The 21,615-nt window shown below is 45.3% G+C and overlaps 1 protein-coding gene across 2 annotated transcripts in view; it reads left to right on the forward strand.

The window, feature by feature from the left end:
• The window catches only part of CEP85L (centrosomal protein 85L), a 519,352-nt gene that overhangs the window by 465,275 nt on the left and 32,462 nt on the right, over nt 1–21,615 (forward strand). Inside the window, exons 10-11 of one of the 2 annotated variants that reach the window (XM_078648480.1) lie at nt 861–911; nt 13,118–13,225. In XM_078648480.1, coding sequence (XP_078504606.1) covers nt 861–911; nt 13,118–13,225 — 159 coding nt within the window. The remainder of the gene's footprint in view (nt 1–860; nt 912–13,117; nt 13,226–21,615) is intronic. The other variant, XM_078648481.1, reaches the window with a different exon arrangement.

Raw genomic sequence — 21,615 nt, forward strand, 5'->3', positions numbered from 1 at the left:
TCGCTCCGTAGGTGCGCGAAGATCCTGGCTCAGGCGGCGGATCTCGTCTGGCACTCAAGCTTCACCCACTTAATCCACATCTACAAGATGTTGAAAAGCAGACCGCAGTGCCAAATTGTGAAATGGAGAGACCTCCCAATGCTCTAGTTTCATGCATGTTGCTTGGAAATGCCCCGAGTGAACCTTTTGAAAGGCACCATGTACTATGCCAGGGTATTGGTTATTGCGCAACACCTGACATCAGGAAATTGTTTAAAATGAGGAGCTATTGCCCCACCAATAAAATTCATGGTTTTCCATTCAGGTACCTGCAAGTTGTCCTTGAATCTGCAATGCTGGCTAAGTTGCTGAAACTATGAAATTACGCAAGTTGTACACCATCCCATAGTTTTCTATGTTATTGGGAACTTTGTGCATTTTTTAAAATAGTTTATGGATTTTGTATATGCATATCTTCTGTAGCCTTATCTTGATTTGTAAGTTCCTCATGTTACATACTTGATATGCGTGCATGAAATCGTACACTGTTCTGTAACGTGAAAGGCCCTTTTCTTTGGAAGTCCGCTCAACCATTATTTGGATGTCTGTGCTAATAGCTAGTATGTCCTCGTTTTAATTCCTGCATTATATATTTCCATACCAAGCTTAGACCCTTCACGTCGTAAGCAATCCTTGTAGGGTGTTTAGCACAACTTGCATTGTGTTTTGAAGTACTGTACGGACGAATATTGCGTTTGGTTATGTATTGCATGTGTCCTATTTTATACTTGGACCCTTTCATTTTGTGACAAAAACCTGACTTTTCAAAATTTATCAGAAATAGGATACTGAACTTCACTTGTATTTGTTTGTTTTTGTAGGTCATAGACAATCAGCAGAAACAAATTGATGGAATGACGCTTGAAATTACAGTAAGAATAATCTCTTTTTCACTTAGTTTTCAGTACAATTAACCTGTTGGGTAGTCACCGTGAATGGAACATCAGCATTTTCCAGCTAAACAGTTTCTGAAATATGTATGTTAAGTGATTTCCCTCTACAACATTGGATTGTACATAAAACAACTGTGTTGCTGATGGGGGTGCTAGAACGTAAGTTATTATGTTTGCTCTGGGAAACCCGTAAAACATGGGTGGTGGGGCATGGGTACGTCAGTAGTTTTAACTCTACGAAATATACCTATCCCGGAGAACTGTTGTTGAACGTAAGTAGCTCTCGACCTCTGGCATGACATAGCCATAATTGCTTTGGGGTAGTTAAGTAGTCCCCTTCACCTCTCTGCTCCACCAGTTGTATGATGTTACAACGCGATCTTTTAGATCGCGGTACATCACAACGCATCTTTTACAACGCAAGTCATTACCACGTCTTGCGCTGTAGGGTGCTGGACTTAGGAATAGTAAGATTTACTATTCCAACTCCAGCCTACGTACAGTAGGGAAGGTGTTGGAATAGTAAATCTACTATTCCTTAGTCTAGAGCGCCCTCCAGCTCAAGTCGTGGTAACGACTTGCGTTGTAAAAGACGCGTGGTAATGGCAGCGCAGTGTTTTGACTTCATTGACATGGACGTTCCCCGCTCAACCCCCTTCCAAAGGACCCCAGTCCATGAAGGATTCCCAGTATCAGACGAGAGAACCAAGGTATTTAGGCAGGTGGTAATGTTTCATTATTTGGACTGCTAACGTTCATATCTATTAGGCCAGTTCCCTTCTGCTATATAAAATGAGATGGTGGCTTATTGGCGGAACTACACTGTTTAGCCAGAAAAGGATTGCTCCATTTTTCTTTACTTCTGTCATCCCTGTAATCTTCATTGAGTAATACCTGGTGTAGGATCGGCGTCGGGCTCCAAATATAAGAACCTGATTAGCTGCCATTTGCCACTTGATGAGGCATTTGTTGGCAGACGAGTGGCAATTCATTCATAAAAATATTTTCCAGGAAGGGAATGATGTTTTTCCTCTGATACATCATGACAGCCTAGGGAATTGCAACCCTAAGTTACCAGAAGCTGATTAATGGGTTCATCATGGCTAGAAATTTATTCATTTCAGTTTCCAAAGTTATTAAGACCTCATTCATTGAGTATGCTGATGGTAGAGATTCTTGTGAGGAAGTGTGGCAGGAGTCTTTAAGAAGAAACCTTACCTGCTCCTCCAACATGGGTTCTGTATCTTTAAAAGTATTAACAGCTTCCACATTGCCTGGAAAAAATATTTTCACTTGAACAAAGGAATGTACCTATGTGAGATAGAGAAGAAAGTGATTGAGAAGCCTTGCTCCAGTGGTAAAGAGTTAATGTTGGGTAACTGGAAGTGTATGTCAATCGTGTGCAAGTCCATTTCAACCTGGATGTGTCCACTATATAACAAAAGCAACTTTAAGCAGTTGGGTCTGATTTTTTGTAATAGTAAGGATACTCATTCCAGTGCTGCACAAATAAGCCCATGGGAAAGTCTGAACAAAAGAGAATTCACATAAATGAGGAAATTGCCTAGTGGCCCTGAGTTAGCCACAAGATGTGCACATTCTTTGAAGAATTACATAGTATTTGGTAAGGTTTTGTTTAGTATGTTGTTAAAGACAGGGGCTAATGAACCAGATAGACCTTTGCAAGGGGTAGCAAAATCTGTGCAGTTGCAAATGTTAAAAACTGATGTTAAGACCAGAGATGCAGGAGTGTACGTTGCATCTAGCAGGTATTCTCCTTATCTGCCCTGTCCTTCAAAGATCCCTTAGTAGGCCCCACAGAAGGAGCAAGACCCTCTTTATAAATGTTGCAGAAGAGCCTGCGATAAACCAGATGTATTTAAGATATCAATCATGATCTGAGTATGTGTCTCCATCTGATACACACACCCATTTTGTGTGATATTTCTGTTCATGCCAATTAGCCTCTAATTGACACTGATTGCAGCCGGCTTCGCTTACTAATACATTCTTGAAATATCTTGCACAAATCACTAAAGATTTCCTCAATATGCTCTTTATGTCCTCCTCAATCTCATACTTATTGAAACTGCCTTTGGCTACACCATTAATTGAACTTATCTGTTGTCTATTACAATAATCAAACTATCTCGTTATCTGAATATTTTCCTGTGCTTGTATTCAGTCACTCCACTCATTAGGCTTAAATTTAAAACCTTAGCACATTTCTTAATATTTTCTTTATATGTAAACAAACTTTTTCAAGCTAGGGTACAATACCATTTTTCATAAGTTTAGAGCTGACATGTTACACAAAGACACAAGAAGGTAATTTTGGTGTTTGATTTGGTGTTTCATCACATCCTTAATGATAGAGTTGGACAGCCATCAGCCAAACGAGGCAGCAAATTTAGCAAGGCTGTGGAGTGCAGATGTTGGATGTCAAGAGAACTTTAGCTGGATGAGGACAAAGACACCTGTGTGCCGGAAGATGGAATCGATCGGCTCCACGTCCATCGTTGTTCTTTAATGTGCAGACAGATGGGCTCCATATACTTTTCAAGTTTTTTCAAACTGTGGCTGAAAGCTTTTCTATTGCAAATGGAATCCACTTTATTGACAACTAGGCTCATATGGCGGAGAAGTCGAATGCTCTGCTTTGAGCCAATAATGGATACTTCAAACGTGGCTTCATGTGCTTCACAAAGCTAGGCAGTTTTGTTGTTATCAATTGGAAATGGCACTATTTTTGAGTCACTTTAGTTCAGCCACCTAAAATTCACTCATAAATTTGCATTCTAGGAGATGAACTGTGATGGCTGGCTCATAGCTTTCTTGCATGCTGAATGTCTTTTCTAAACGTATACTAATTTCGAGCAGGTGTGGGAGATTCCCACACTGTTTCCTGTGGGCGCTCCTGCGGAGGCAAGTATAGCCTCTGGTTTTGTCTTTATTAATCAAATTCAGGAATCCAATCAATTCATCATAAGTTTATTCTTAAAGGTCATATATTGCATTCATAATGACTCCAATAATGTTATTCAAGGTTTAAACGGTGAAAAAACGCTTCCAAATGCAAAAATCCCTATGCATTTCGGGACAAAAGCCCCTTCATCAGGGGACTCATGGTAATCTGTGAAGGAAACAAACACTGTTTCAGGAAATGAACGTGACCCTGAGTTTAAAAATAAAGGAATGAAAAGTAAAGCCAAAGGACCATGGGCAAAAGCGGAAGAAAAAGAAAAAGATCAAGCATTTACAATGCAACGGTTTTGCCTTTGGAAAAGTTAGAGCTATTGGCATTGTAAATGACAATTTTTTTATTTGTTTTCTTTTTGAAAACGATAAATAAATTGCATTGTCATTTACAATGCCAATAGCTTAATCTCTCGCAAATGCCACACACACCCACACCCACACCGCCCCCCACACACACACCCACACAGAGCCCCCCCCACACACCCACACAGAGCCCTCACACACACTGCGAGCCTCCCCACACACCCAGACAGAGCCCTCCACACACCCACACAGAGCCCCCCCCACACACCCACACAGAGCCCCCCCACACAGAGTCCCCACACACACCCACACAGAGCCCTCCACACACCCACACAGAGCCCTCCACACACCCACACAGAGCCCCCCACACACCCACACAGAGCCCTCCACACACCCACACAGAGCCCTCCACACACCCACACAGAGCCACCCACACAGAGCCCCCCACACACCCACACAGAGCCCTCCACACACTACGAGCCCCCTGTGCAAGTTATACACTGTTGTTAGAGATGAACCGACCGCATAGGTAACCAACAGGTGTAAAAAGGACTTCAAAGGTGACCGACTGGGGAGAGAGATGATGATGTAGGAGTGAGAGAGAGAGGGATTGTGCAGATAAAAGAGGAGTGTGAAAAGGGTTGTACACAGCAAGAAGTCTGAGAGGGAGTGTGTAGATAATGGGTAGGTTTGGGTTTGCAAGAGATTAAGCTATTGGCAATGTAAATGACAATGCCATTTATTTATCTGTTTTCAAAACCAACACATAAATAAAAATTTTGTCATTTACAATGCCAATAGCTCTAACTTTTGCAAAGGCGAAACCGTTGCATTGTAAATGCTTGTTATTTTTGGTTTAACACTCCATCAGAGTGCATGTGTTTTCCAGCTCTCTCTGTAGTCTTTCCCTCCCCTCTCCCTGCCAAATACCTGCCGCCACTCTCTGTTTGCTCTCACCCTCTTTGCTGCTGGCTCCCTCACGCAAATGTACCTCTCCCTGCCCCCATGGTTGATGCTGCAGTCACCCGTGTGGGTTTGTCCCTCCTTCCCTTGTCTCCCGCATGTGCTTCTCCACCTACAGCTCATGTTGCGCTCTCTCCCTCTTATGCTCCCTAGTCACACCCTGATACTTCACCTCAACCCACTCCCTGCTGCACTTTTTTTTTAAATTCACATTTTTGGAAGAGCCAGGCAAATTGCTGCAGGTCCTCCACAAAAAGCGCATTTGCACACTTATAGTGTCAAAGTAGATCATTCACACAAACAAAATGTTGCCTGTATCATTCTGTAGCCATATGCATGCACTGTGACTCATGCACATGCCGACAGAATGAAGCTAGCACCAGCAGCGTCTTAGTTGTTGCATTGCACCTTCTTTTCTCTCTTTTTCTGGCAGATACAAAGAGCATTGGCAAAAGCTTTGCCATATCGAGGCTGTTCAGAATCGTCAAAAAGCATTGGGGCAAATCCAGTAGGTTCCAAAGATTAGAACAGTTGGCTTTGACAGTGCTTATTTTTAAACTAGTATTCAGCGTCCAGCTGGAGAAGACAGGCAGTAAGTACAGTAGTCGAGTGCCTCATTCAGTCTCCCTAGTGGTGGTAGCTGGCGAGTTGGCGGCAAGGCAAACAAATTATGATGGTCATTATGGTGCAGCAGGGGTAGCCCAGTTTTTGGGCCAGTGAGCCCAGTTCATCTGTCTGCCAATCAGGGTGTATGGAGCGGGACCGGGACGAAGAAGGACTGCGGGCGGAGGGAGGGGGGAAGAGCAGGACGGAAGGAGCTGCGGGCGGAGGGGAGGGGGGGGGAGCGGGACCGGGACGAAGGACTGCGGGCGGAGGGAGGGGGGAAGAGCAGGACGGAAGGAGCTGCGGGCGGAGGGGAGGGGGGGGAGCGGGACCGGGACGAAGGACTGCGGGCGGAGGGAGGGGGGAAGAGCAGGACGGAAGGAGCTGCGGGCGGAGGGGAGGGGGGGAGCGGGACCGGGACGAAGAAGGACTGCGGGCGGAGGGAGGGGGGGGGAAGAGCAGGACGGAAGGAGCTGCGGGCGGAGGGGAGGGGGGGGAGCGGGACCGGGACCTGGACGAAGATGCACATTCATTAACAAACACTCACCTCGACTTCCTCCAGCCGCGTAATGGGAAAAACAACCAAATAAAAAAAAAAACGAAACTCCGCCCACCGCCGCGATGACGACATCGCAGAGGCGGAGAGGGAAAAAATGTCGGGAACGCCCCCGAATCTGGTCCGGCCTTTGACGGACAGATCCGGCTCCCAATGGCTAGCCTCCATTTATGGAGCTAGCCAATGGGAGGAGGGGGCGAGGAGGGGGCGGATACCCGACCCAAACAGAGAAACATAAGGATTTTGCTAGCGCATGCGTACTTCGTACGCATTGCCAGCAAAACCTAAAAACGGGAGGAAAAGCCAGGTATTGTGCAACTAAAACACGGTGCTAAGTGAGTGAGAACAGGGTGATAAATGGGTCAAAGTGATAAGTAAAATAGGACCTAGTACAAAGGGAAAAGCCTTTACGAGGTTCGTGCATAATTGCATGCGAAAATCAAACGGTACGGAATGTGTACATTTCGAGTCAAAAACCAACCAAGTAAACACCTGAGTGTGCGCAGGTTAAATGCACAGTGATACGCAAACATAAGTCAAACTGAAATTAAATGAAGAATCTCACCAAGCTAGTTGAATAACCGCGTTCTGTAACGGGTATCAGCAGAATCATTACGCGGAAGTGAGGAAGTGTGTTATGAAGACGCCCGGAAAACATAGAAAGAAGACTGGAGGGTGTACGGTGTATGGCGTATATAATGGTGAAAACCCCAGAACATCGGGGAAAGTGACAAATGTGTAAACTACAGATTTAAATGTTCAGAAAATTGGATAGGGTAAAAGGAAAACAGAACATTAACTGAGCATTAACTGCGTGTAAAAATGATTTTAACGTCGATCGGTGGGACACAAAAGTGTCGGCCATCTTAGGTAGGGAATATATAATTTAGATAGATGGTGAGGGACAGGGAAAGGAGTAGAGACAAATTATAGCAAAAAGGGAAAGGAATGAATGCCATAAGATAAATGGAATGGGTAGAAGGGCACATAAACTAAAGAGAGAAAACTAAAGGGAGAGTACTGTAGGAAGATGCATTAGGAATAGAAACAACATAATATCCAATTGGGTTGTATGAAAAAATCTTCATCACAAAGTGTGAAAAAAGTTAAGTTGAGGAAAAGTGAAAAAAGATGCTGAAGGAAGAATAAAAGAATGATAGAGAATGAAACAAAAAAAAAAAGAAATTCGAAAGCATAAAAATTGGAGATGAGCCAGACAGAATATATAAGAGCATGTTTAAAGAAAACAACTGTATTCAATCCGTTCATTGAGTCCTTTTGGTTGGCACGAGTCCAACAACTTTATCCAGAAGAGTTTGCGTTGTAGTAACTTTTTGCGATTGTCAAAGCCAGGTCTCATCGGGACAACCTCCAGTACAAGGAACCTTAACTGGCTGATGTTGTGTTGGGATGAGGTAAAGGGAGCAGCTAGGGGGGATTTCAAGGTCTTGTTTCTTATTGTGCTTTTGTGCTCAGTGAGGCGAATTTTGATTTTTCTTTCGGTTTTCCCGACGTAAGGTAAGCCGCAGGGGCACTTTAATCTACACCAACCGCCGTTCAGGCCTATTGTGTCTACGAGGAATTCCATCCACGAACCTACTGGGAAGTTTGTTGACATGTACCTTCAGCCCATTGTGAGGGGCATGTCCACATACATACGTGACACTACAGATGTCCTCAACCAATTACAAAAAGTGACTCTAAACCCAAATATTCTGCACACCTTGGTTACCATCGACGTGTGTTCCCTGTACACTTCAATACCACACAACAGGGGTATTGAAGCTATGGAATCTTTTTTACTTTTGTACCCTATGAAAGATGATTTGAAAGTGCTACTACTGGAGCTCATGCAATTCACCCTATACCACAGCTACTTCACTTGGAATTACGAGTTTTTCATGCAGCTAGTGGGTACATCAATGAGCAACTGTGCAGCTCCTAGTTACGCGAATCTGTTCATGCATCGGCTTGAACTCGACAACATCTTGCACAACGCTCAATGGAACAAAAAAATTGAAACATACTGGCGATACATTGACGATATTTTTTTAATTTGGGCAGGATTACCTGAAGAGATACCTGAATTCATTTCCCACATCAACGGTGTGGACGATCACATACGATTCACCTTAAATGCGGATACCAAAAGTTTACCTTTTCTGGACATCTTAGTCACCCTTGATAATGTCAACATAAAAACTTCACTGTTTGTGAAAGCCACTGATCGGAATAATGTACTCATGTACACTAGCTGTCACCCAACTCCTTTGAAGAAACACCTACCCTTTTCTCAGCTAATGAGGGCCAAAAGGATTTGTTCAGAACCTGAAGAATATCTCCAAACTGAAAAGAACATCCTGCAAAAATACAGGGAGAGAAAATACCCTGAATTTACCTTGCAAGCTGCTCGAGACCGCATCATGCGAATGAATAGAAATGACCTCTTGACCCCCCGCATCAACACCGCTAACAGTGAAAGACCAGTATTTGTGTCCAGATACTCTTCTAGAAGTTTGTCTATCAAGAATATTATCTTAAGCAACTGGCAGATGATCCAATTCGAACCAGACTTCCGTGGAATATTTAACTGTACTCCACTGTTCGCTTACCAACGAGCGAACAATTTGAAAACGCAAACCCAAATCACCGGATACAGTTTTTTCAGGAACTAAACCATGTCACAATTGCAGTCACTGCAACAACATTATTAGAGGCAACTTCATCAACCATCCTCTGTCTGGCAAACAGATCAAACTAAGAACTAACGCCACTTGTGATTCCATGAACTTGGTTTACTTACTAAAGTGCCTCTGCGGCTTACCTTACGTCGGAAAAACCGAAAGAAAAATCAAAATTCGCCTCACTGAGCACAAAAGCACAATAAGAAACAAGACCTTGAAATCCCCCCTAGCTGCTCACTTTACCTCATCCCAACACAACATCAGCCAGTTAAGGTTCCTTGTACTGGAGGTTGTCCCGATGAGACCTGGCATTGACAATCGCAAAAAGTTACTACAACACAAACTCTTCTGGATAAAGTTGTTGGACTCGTGCCAACCAAAAGGACTCAATGAACGGATTGAATACAGTTGTTTTCTTTGCACATGCTCTTATATATTCTGTCTGGCTCATCTCCAATTTTTATGCTTTCGAATTTCTTTTTTTTTTAGTTTCATTCTCTATCATTCTTTTATTCTTCCTTCAGCATTTTTTTTTCACTTTTCCTCAACTTAACTTTTTTCACATTTTGTGATGAAGATTTTTTCATACAACCCAATTGGATATTATGTTGTTTCTATTCCTAATGCATCTTCCTACAGTACTCTCCCTTTAGTTTTCTCTCTTTAGTTTATGTGCCCTTCTACCCATTCCATTTATCTTATGGCACTCATTCCTTTCCCTTTTTGCTATAATTTGTCTCTACTCCTTTCCCTGTCCCTCACCATCTATCTAAATTATATATTCCCTACCTAAGATGGTCGACACTTTTGTGTCCCACCGATCGACGTTAAAATCATTTTTACGCGCAGTTAATGCTCAGTTAATGTTCTGTTTTCCTTTTACCCTATCCAATTTTCTGAACATTTAAATCTGTAGTTTACACAGTTGTCACTTTCCCCGATGTTCTGGGGTTTTCACCATAATATACGCCATACACCGTACACCCTCCAGTCTTCTTTCGATGTTTTCCGGGCGTCTTCATAACACACTTTCTCACTTCCGCGTAATGATTCTGCTGATACCCGTTACAGAACGCGGTTATTCAACTAGCTTGGTGAGATTCTTCATTTAATTTCAGTTTGACTTTTGTTTGCGTATCACTGTGCATTTAACCTGCGCACACCCGGGTGTTTACTTGGTTGGTTTTTGACTCGAAATGTACACATTCCGCACCGTTTGATTTTCGCATGCAATTATGCACGAACTTCGTAAAGGCTTTTCCCTTTGCACTAGGTCCTATTTTACTTATCACTTTGACCCATTTATCACCCTGTTCTCACTCACTTAGCACCGCGTTTTAGTTGCACAATACCTGGCTTTTCCTCCCGTTTTTCTTTTTCTTTTTCTTCCGCTTTTGCCCATGGTCCTTTGGCTTTACTTTTCATTCCTTTATTTTTAAACTCAGGGTCACGTTCATTTCCTGAAACAGTGTTTGTTTCCTTCACAGATTACCAAGAGTCCCCTGATGAAGGGACTTTTGTCCCGAAATGCATAGGGATTTTTGCATTTGGAAGCGTTTTTTCACCGTTTAAACCTTGAATAACATTATTGGAGTCATTATGAATGCAATATATGACCTTTAAGAATAAACTTATGATGAATTGATTGGATTCCTGAATTTGATTGATAAAGACAAAACCAGAAGCTATACTTGCCTCCGCAGGAGCGCCCACAGGAAACAGTGTGGGAATCTCCCACACCTGCTCGAAATTAGTATACTACAAGAGTCCCTCATCAGCCAGAAGGGACTATTCCTGAGGCGCCCAGAAACGTGTTTAATCTTCTGCAATAGATTACCTATTTAAACCTTCACTACACCCCAGGTGTGCCACACCACCTCTACTTTTTTTTAAACGTATGTCATTGAACACCAAGATCAAATATAACTAAATGGTGAAAGGCATGTGCTCTGAGGAACCTAGCATAATAACAATGATGTGTTGTGTTACGTTAAGCAATGTTAGTGTAATTTTAGATAGGAGTGAATCTTCTCTCTATTTTGTCGACAATAAAGCATGAACTTTAGATGAGTGTTTTTTAAACTTTAGGTTCGATGTCTTTCTGAATTTTCCTCCTGGGTCTTAACTGAAAGGAAAATCCCATCTGGGTTTGATAGCTTCTTGCAGCTAAACCTTGTGATATCTTAAAGCAGTAATAACTCCAAGAATTTAATTTGCAGGGTTCCCTGTAATTGTTTCCAGGTCTCCATCTTGATACTATATTTCACGTTTATCTGGGGAAATATGAACTTTATGATTAAATACGGTCGTATTTAAAGGGTTCAAGAGATGACAAATGCCATTTGTGTCCACACTGAAAATATCTGATTCCTCTGTCTATTTTCATAGAATGAGCTCAACTGAATCATTTTTCTGGAGCTAGAAATGAGTGTGATTGAAGAAGCCCAAATATCTCCTATGCATCTCTTCTTTACAAGTTCAGTTTACAGTACTGGGAAGAACAGATTGTCTTTTTTGTTGGCAATGATGTGTCTAATCTGTTGACTGTTCAAGCAATACTGGAAACTATTTCTGGTCACTTGCCCTTTGTTGCACCAACAAGAGCAGAGTTTCCGAGTGCCACTTGTGAAAGAGAGGCCTCAAATCCCAAAGGTCCATGTATTAGCATTCTATGATGCCTTTGGCAGCGCCCTCCTTTCAGCTATTTCTGTATTGTGACAACAGGATTTGCAATTCTGGACTAAAGTCGTATGGTAAGGCTTCACAGTGTCAGCCAGTTTGCACTTATTGTGTGCTTGGCTGGAGCAGGAGAGGCATGCTTTAGGTGCTATTCAGCCAGATTGTGTAGGTATGCACTGCTTATCTGAGAGGTTGTTTCCCAAGATTGCTGATTGCTGTTAGTATGGGGATTTATAACTTATCAAACGTATCCATTAATAGTAATTACTGTCAAATACTAATTCCTGGTCTTGCGTCTTCCTCATCCTGTTTAACAGATGGGCACATGCTGACACTTCAATGGAACCTGAAATTTCAGTAGGCCCAGCACCATACCTGCCTCTCTGACTTAGTCCAGATCTTGCAAGAGACGACTCAGAACCTCAGTGGCAGACTAACGCCAATCTGACAATTGGCAGGCCACACTCCTTTCCCCACCCAGATGTCAAGAGTTGTAACCAATGCATTGTTACTGGTTTGGGATGCACCATCTATGGGAGGTGGAGATCTGGGGCACTTAGGCTACAGCAGAGAGCTAACTCCACATCATCCTTTTTCCACCAGGACATGGGTCATTACGATGGCATTGTCAAGGGGGTATTGGTTCTGGATATCTTTCATGCTGTGACATGGGCTTCACAACACATGTTCACAAAATACTTCTTCTTTGTAAGCCAGCTTCAACATTTTGCCCACTCAGTCCTGCAAGACTTCATAGTCTAAGACACTCTTCAAACACTCCATCTTTGTCAAGTACTGCTTTGGTGTCTATTCTGAAGGTGAGGAATCTGCTGTTAGAAGTATCCCTCAGAAGAGCAAGTTACTTACCATCAATAATGCTCTTTCTGGTCGATCCTCTTTTTAACCATAAATTCCTCATTGCCCTCCCATCGCCTCATTCTGTGGCATTGACTTTTGACCATCCGAATGAAGTTCCATGTTAGATTTTGGCACATTGCTAGTTGCAATTTGTTAGAAGTACTCCACTCCTTGGTGCGTGGAAGGAGAAAGATTGAGAAATTGATTTCAGCATGTAGTGGTTGTGCTAATATGGAGTTTTGCTCTATCACTTCCAAGGTTGTATGATGTTACTGCAGAGCTACACGGCGAGACCTACTGGCCCACGTGGAACATTGGGCCCATGTGGAGCATTGAAAAAAAAATATATATATATATATCTGTATATGATACAGTCTGCAGCCTGGCAATATTCTAATCTGCGGTTGGGTAGGGTATCCACTAGAAAGAGTATTACAGAAGGTAAGTAACTTGTTCTTCAATGTGGTAAAATGAAGCCAAGTCTTTTTTGCCAATTCCTTGGCTACTAAAGTAAAACCTTTAACTCCAGTACATAATTGGTTGCATCTGCTTTATCGTAGGCTAGAGAAGCAAAACTTGTGCAAGAGAACTTAACCGTACAGCAAATGAAGAGTGAACTTGCAGAAAAAGAACAAAGTTTACAGCAGTTACAAGACATTTTAAGTGAAGTAAGTACACTTGATTACACACATTGGAACTGTGGCATTTAGGTTCCAAACTAGTATTTAGTTTAATAAATGATTGCAAATTCGCATATCCTTAGGTCTATAGTTCAAACGAGCCACCACGTTTCAGAACTAGTTTTATCTGATAAGAGGCTTCTAGCCACAGATTCCTTACCTTTTGAATTTCCCCAGGCGCAAGACTGGATCCGGAAGATTTTTGGTAAGCAGTACCCCTGCACGCCGATAGGTGGAGTTGATCTGCTCCACATTCATAGTCGTCCATGCCGGAAGTGACATCACAGTACCTAAATAGGCGCCACCCAGGCGCTGTGACGCCCCCTCTTTAATTTCCGCCCCAGCCAGCGCTAATTTGAGAGAAGAGCTAACCCTCAGTCAGTTTTTGACTGAACTTTTTCGATGTTTAGTCAACCAATTTTTGAGGATTTTCCACCTGGTGTGTTGAGGATGCCATCACATAAGACGGGATTCAAGCCCTGCAAAGCCCGTTCCCGCCTGATGTCGGTGTCAGATCCACACCTTCTCTGTGGTATTTGGAGCGCGACTATGATTCAAAGTTGTCCTCCGATTGCCGGGCCATGCACCCAAAGGTTTTCAGGGAGCGGTGCCTCGTGGCTGCTTGGCATACAACTCCTCGCAAGTTGAGGTACAGTTGAGGGGAAGGTCCCAGAACTGGACACATTGCTCAAAGTCTACATTGTTTCACTCCATTATCTAGGGACATTCAGATAAGCTGAGGCACAAGAAAAAGAAGTTGTCAGTGTTCTTTAACTTCTCCTCGTCCGTTGACGGACGCAACGAGGGAACATCAGCATTCTAGGCCTTGTTCCTTGGAACCTGGGCCTGGGCTGACTCTGCGCCTCCAGACTTTCCAGTAGCCAAAGCGACCCCATCCCAACTGAAGGAGTTCAATGAGGCCATGCGCCTCATATTTGGGTGGCACAACCCCTCAACTGTTCCTTCGGGGCCTGCAGGGTTAGGCAGGCCTGTCTAGTTCCGCTCCAGCAGCACCAGTGGGCCCCCAAGGATCCATTCCTAGATCTGGAGCAACGCCGGTCATACCATCACGACCTTTCCTGCCATTGTCATTCCCGACTCTGACACCGAGCCGGATGAGCATTGCCCGATGCCGCCAGGAGCCTTGCCTCCTGGGTCGGAGCCTGAGCCCTATTCTCTTGGGCTAGGCCTTGAGGAAGAATGGGAGGGGTCACTGGACCCTTTAGAATAGCAGCCCTATCAGGAAGAATAGAATATGGACTAATGTGAGGAACCTGAATACGTATACAGATGCTGGTCTGCTTTCGACCTTGGCTACGGAGGAGGGAGCTTCCTATGCAGTGATGTTGCGGAGGACAGCCGAGGTCCGTGACCTTCAGCTACCCTCAGTGGCAGTCAAAACCAACTTCTTGACAGAGGTGCTACAACCGGAGTCTCCACGTCTGAACCCCTACTCCCTTTCAGTGACACCCTTACTGACATCCTTTTGAGTACCTGGCCAAACCCAGCAGAGGAGCTCCTGTGAATAGGACGGTTGCCCGGCGCCATCGCCCTGCACCTGGAAACCCAAACGTCCTCACGTAACATCCTACTGATGAGAGCTTGGTGGTCCAAGCCTTGACCTCCCAAGGCACTTTGCCTACCGCTTCCCCAGATAGGGAATCCAAGAGGCTGGACTCATTTGTGAAGAAGATGTTTTCTTCTGCCAGCCTGGCATTGTGGTCCGTGAACACTGCATGCCTTTTTTGACCGTTATTCTCACACTCTGTGGGATAAGGTTGCGAAAGTGCTTCCACAAGTCCCAGAGGAGGCCGGGGATGCATTCTCCCAAGCTGTCATAGACGGGAGAGATGCAGCAAAGTTCACAATTCAATGCAGCCTTGACACGACCAACTCACTAGGCAGAGCGGTTCCCACTACAGTGGCCGTTGGGCACCACACCTGGCTGACGATGACTGTCTGTCGGGGCATGTCTAATCTTCCCTTACGAACATGCCCTTCGATGGCACCTGTCTCTTAGGAGTCTAGGTGGATTCGGTGCTCAAGTGCTTCAATGATTCTCGTGCTATGGCCAGGTCCATGGTTCTCATGGCAGGTGCAGGCCCCCATTCTTCCCCAACTGCCTTTGCTCATTTCATGGCTATGGAGGGGCTTCCAGCTGTGCCAATTCCCGCCCAGCCACTGCACTGCTCATGCTCCCAAGCCTCTGCGCGTGCGAGGGTGTGGTACCCACAGACCTCATGGGTCAGGTGGCCAGTGGTCTGGTCACCCCCCCAACACCCTACCCCCGACTGCAACAACCTTCAAACCCTCCTAGTTTGTCTATTTATCACCATGTGAACCCAGTTGGCAGCAGGCTTCACCATCACCTGCCCCACTGGCAGTCCAGAACATCGGACAGGTGGATTTTGCAGATTGTTCGAAGGGGATAATTCCTCTCCTTCGAGACTACGCCTCCTCCATGCCCCAGTCCCACGACCAGCTGACGCCAGATCATCTGTCCCTTCTCCACAAGGAGGTCACGGCTCTCTTGGCCAAAGGAGCCATAGAGAGTGTTTAGGTGCCAGAAGTAGGCTGGTGTGGCTGTTCCGTCTACTTTCTGGTTCCCAAAAAGGACGGAGGCTTTCATCCTGCTCTTTATCTGCAAACCCTCAAACTCTTCCTCAAGAAGGAGAAATTCAAAATGCTCATGCTGGCTCAGGTCTTGTCTGCCCTGTACCCATAGACTGGATGGTAGCGTTGGACTTGCAGGGTGCCAATTTTCATATTCCTATCCTGACGTCCCACCAGCACTATCTACAGTTTCCGGTAGGTCACAAGCACTGCAGTTTAATGTGCTGTCCTTTGGCCTTACCAGCACCCCACAGGTGTCCACCCAGGTGATGGCGGTGGTTACAGCTCATATGCGATCAGGGGTGCCAGTCTTCCCATATCTTGACAAATGGCTCTCCCCAGGCTGTCGCCTCCCTCCTCCATACTACAGCGAACCTCCTGCACTCGCTGGGGTACACTATCAATGTGCCAAAGTAACCTGACTCCCATTCAGACACTCCCTTTCATCTCAGTAACAAGTCCAGGATATTCAGGCTATGATACAGAAGGATCTGTAACCACCGGTAGTGGCTAACGAACCTCGATTAGGTCAGAGGCACAACCCTTTCCTTTACCCAACCAGGTCCCACAGTAGTGACAGATGCGTCACTCCTCGGATGGGATGGCCATCTGGGAGAGGTGGAAATTAGAGGACTCTGGTCTCTGGCAGAATACGGACTCTACGTTAACCTGCTGGATTTCCGTGCGATCTGACTGGCACTGAAAGCCTTTCTACCCGCCATCAAGGGAAAGCTGGTACAGATGTCAACATACAACACCACTACAATGTGGTCCTACAACAAACAGGGCGGTTGGGGTTTTGGACCCTTTGTCAAGATGCCCTGTGCCTCTGAGCATGGTTGGAACAGGAGGGCATATCCCTTGTGGTTCAACACCTGGCGAGCTCTCTGAACTCCAGAGCAGACGAACTCAGCCGAAGATGATCCCTAGTGGATCACAAATGGTGTCTCCAACCAGAAGTGGCGGAAAGTCTCTTTCAGCAGTGTGAAGAGTCGTGGTTAGTTCTGTTTGCCTCTGCCGAGAACACGCAATGTCAGCAGTTTTGCATGGTGGAGTTTGCAAGGCAGCTGTAGCTTGGAGACGCTTTTTATCTCTAGTAGAGTTTAGGCATCCTGTATGACTTTCCGCCCATGCCACTCCTGCCCAGAGTTCCCAAGAAGATCAGAACGACCGGGCTTAAGTCATACTTGTGGCTCCGGACCTCGCGCCGAGAGTCTGGTATCCTGATCTACTGCATGATCATTGATCCTCCGATCAGGCTGCCCCTTCATGAAGATCTTCTGTCGCAGCAGCAGTGGAGAGTTCTCCACCTGAACCTGTCCACTCTCCACCTTCTTTTGTGGAGATTGAGGGGCCACAGTTGACAGCTTTTGACCTTCCTCCTGAAGTCTGTAATGTCATCTTGGCAGCCAGGCGTGTCTCCACCAAGACGGTATACCCCTGCTGTTGGAAACAATTTGTAACATGGTGTGCAGAAAAAACTATTGATCTCCTTTCTGCTCCTCTTTCTGAAGTCTTATTGCTCAGCAGTGCTCTCTGCACTCTGAAGGGCTATCTGTCTGCTGTCTCTGCATTTTTGTGGTTGCCTGACCAACCTTCTTTGTTCAATTCACCTATTATACATAGGTTTCTCAAAGGTCTTACTCATCTCTTTCCACCTTCACCATTCATTATGCCTCAGTTGGACCTTAATTTAGTTTTTACTTTTTTGATGCACGCTCATTTTGAGCCTTTCCACAATTGTCCCTTCAGGCTTCTCAGACTGAAAATAGCCTTCCTTGTGGCAATTACATCTGCCCGTAGAATGCGCAAGCTGCAGGACTTATCATCTAAGCCACCTTACTTCTGTCTATCCTGACAAAGTGGTGCTTTGCACAAGGACCTCCTTTCTACCAAAAGTGGTCACCTCTTTTCATGTAGGCCAATCTATCACCTTACCTTTTAGCTCCTCCACATCCCTCTAAAGAAGAGTAGCGACTCTACCATCTGGATCCAGAAGGAGCATTGTCATACTACCTTGACTGCACACGAGTTCCAGGTGGACGACCAACTCTTTGTGGGATATGGTGGTGCAGAAGCAGACCATCTCCAAGATGGGTTGTGCTCTGCATCAAAATCTGCTACGCTGGGGCCAAGAAGCAACCTTCTGAAGGTTTGCGGCTCATTCCACCAGAGCTAAAGCTGCGACCACTGTTAGCATGCAGATTTCCAGTCCTAGATATCTGCCTGGCAGAAACGTGGGCTTCACTGCACACGTTCACCAAACATTGCTGCCTGAACAGTCCAATCTGCAGGGATGGGCACGTTGCCATTTCGGTCCTGCAGGACTTTTTCATTTAAATTTAGTTTGCAGACCCTCCTCCGGGGATGGTATTGCGTGGTATCTATTTTTAAGGTAAGGAACCTGCGGCTAGAAGTTTCTATCAGATGAACTAGTTGCTTACCTTCGGTAATTCCTTATCTGGTAGAGACTATATGCAGATTTCTTACCGACCCACCCATCCTCCCCGCTCTGCAAATGGATTTCGAGGGACAGGAATTACCTCTTTCAGGGCCCCAGTTTTGACACACCAGTGGTCCATATTCTTCATGGCTTGCGCTTCTGGCATGGAAAGTCGTGAAAAGAAGCTGACGCCAGCATGCATGGGTGACTCCTATATAGGTACTGCTGTGTCACTTCTGGCGGGAATGACCCCAACAATGGATGTTAAGCTGATCGCTACCACCTACTGGCGCACAGGAGTAACTAATCTGCAATAGCTTTATTCATGTTTCTATTATTTGTGGGTGTTCTGTAGAATCACTATGAATAACATGAATGAAAATCCTTCTGTGACAGGGATCCCCTGGAAATTACTTGAAGTGGAACCTCCCTCCCCTTTCTGGTTGCCTCTTCCAAACTTCCTCTGTCTCTCCTAGAACTCGACTGAAGAGACTTTTGTTGTAAACTACAACATGGGGTTCCTTTTGATGATGAACATTCAATGTTAGTCATTGACTAAATTACAATTTATATCAAAGCTGAATTCCCCACCCTAGTTTTCAGGCTCACTCCAGTGGAATATAGCTTTTCTGGGACAGAGAACAATATTATTCACCATGTCAGGCATTTACAACAAAAAGGAATAGATAGCAGTCCAAATGGTTCTGGAACTGGCAGAAGGGCCTGGTACAGTATTTACCAATTATATTTTTGAAAACATTATCCTTACCTGCTGGAAAAACGATTTGTTGTCTTTTTCAAATGGACTGCAACCACCACCTTATTAGCCTACCCTAGTAAAAACTGCTCCCAAACCATTAAATTTAATGTATTGCTTTTCAAATGTGCTGTGACCACAAGGGCCTCTGGGGTCAGCTCTCTGCTTTTCTGTCAAGGCAAAAATATCTGTATTGAGAAATATCATCAGGGCTGAATTACGAGCCAAAAGCAACCCAACAAAAATTTTGAAACCAGCACCTCTCCCTTCCTTCCATTTATCTCTTTCCATCCATTCCATTCTTTGTCTCCTTCTCTGTTATGTCTCACTCTCTAATCTTTCTCTATTCCTGAAATTCCTGTGTCTGTTTTACTTATCCTTGGGAGCTGGAGAAAGTGCCTGTGCCGCCAGCAGCAGTTCCACGCCTTTAAAAAGCGGCCTCCAATGGCATCAGTCTTCTGTAGAATAAATAGCCAGTCCGGGCCTGAACAACATAAAAGCATTAAAAAAAACAAATGTTCTTTAAGATGAACTAATTTGGTTTAAAATGTAGCTTTCAAATCTATTTTTAGTTGAGGTATCTTTGGGTAGCTGCGCCCAAAATGAGCTGAAGCATTTGACTGACAATGGTATTAGTCATACATGAATGTGTATTTAGGGATATGTTGTCGCGATTGGCCATGTCTGTCTCTGAGGCCGTTGCTGCCTATTTTATATCTCCACACTTTTGCAGAGGGGGCCACCCTTGGTTCATACGTGCTTTAAGCTGATGGTAGGCCTCAACAGAGGGTATGAAGCCACACTGACTTTTACTGGGTTTTTTGCACTCCTTGTCTCAATCCAAGAAGATTTACTTCACTTCAGTGAGGGATAAACTTTCACCAGAAGTCACCACAAACATGGGTCCTTGTACTGATGTAGAACTATGCATGTAGTCTCCACCTCTGCTTCAGTTGCCCTCTTAGGAACTTCTATAGGAGGGCAAGAAGCTCCTCATTTTTGGTGCTATAGTCACTTAAAAAGGAAAAAATGTCCTCTACAACGCAAACACATCCCGCCCTTACAGAATGATCTGATAGAGACAACTAACTTCAGATTCCTTACCGAAAGTTATCGCCAGGGGTCAGTCAGTAGCCAGACACTTTCAAGTAGTACCCCTGTGTGCCAGTAGGTGACGTCATCTGGCTCTGTGTCTGCATCGTGCACGCCAGAAATTACGTACACAGTACCTGTATAGGCTCCAGTTTTTTCCTTTTCCTGCCAGTTGGCGCACATCCGTGAAGAGCTACCCATAGGTCCCTTTTTGACTGACTTTTTCCGATGTTTTGTCAATAATGTTTGAGATCCTTTCTCCTGGTGTGACAGGGATGTCTCCGAAGAGACTGGCTGGTTTCAAAACATGTGGCACCTGTTACAGACAAATGTCGGTGACAGACTCCCTGCTTAGTCTGTCTATCGTGCCTAAAGCAAACCCATGACTTGAAGGCCTGCGAGGATTGCCGCGACATACACCAGAAGGCGCTGAGGCAGCACTCCCTGAAGTTCCTCGCTGCCTGACACCGATCATGGAGCCGGACCCTTCAGTAGCCGTCCCGGTTGAAGTTGTCATCGGATAAGTCACACAAAAAGAAGTCCAAGAGTCTTCGACTTCTCTACATCCATCCAAATCTATGGACGAGACGGTGCATCAGCACGCTAGGCCCGTAGCTCTGTGGGGCCCCACCCAGGGTTAGCCCCGCACTTTCCCGATTTTCCCGGGGCAGCCCCAGCCAAACAACATGAGTTACCCCTCATTTTTGGGCGACCCAACCCCTCCGGAGCGGCCTTGGGCCCCATGGATTCTTGAGGGGCCCCCATTGGATTCATGCTGGTTGGAACGCCCTCGGTGCCATTTGGATCCTATTGATTTTGTGCCGGATCCGGAGTGTCATTGTCAGTGAGATCGAGATCTTCTGCGGTTCCTGCGCTGACCCACTCGGCACCGTCCATCGACAATGTCATTGTCGTCTAGAAGTATTACTTCCGGGTTGGAGCCAGGGCTGAATGGGAGGTTTATGGTGACCATGAGGAATATCGCCATCTATTGAATGATACCAAGTATATCTAGTATGAGGATCTGGCGGATGTCAGTGGGTTAGACACCTCACCTAACATTGGCTTCGTGCTCCCTCCTACTGTGGCTATGGATGAGGGGCCCTCTTTTGCTATGGTGGTGCATAGTGCGGCTGAGGTTTTGGACCCTCAGTAGCAGTGAAGACTATCGTCTTGACGGAGGTGCTTTAACTGTGGACTGCCCCCTCCGAATACTTGTTCCCCTCACCGACTTCCTCCTTGGGCCTGGTTCAAACCCTGCACAGGGACTCCTGTGCACAGGATGATTGCCCACTGCCACCTCCCCGCTGCAGGGGACCCCAGTTTTCTCACCTAGCACTGCACTCTGGAGACCTTAGATGTCCAGGCCTCCACTTCCTGAATCAACTCTGGCGCTTTCACTCCACCGGATATGGAATCCAAGAGGCTAGATACCGTTGGTAAGAGAATGTTCTCTTCCATCAGCCCAGTACT

This window comes from Lissotriton helveticus, chromosome 6, assembly GCF_964261635.1.
Source record: "Lissotriton helveticus chromosome 6, aLisHel1.1, whole genome shotgun sequence".
NCBI lineage: Eukaryota > Metazoa > Chordata > Amphibia > Caudata > Salamandridae > Lissotriton > Lissotriton helveticus.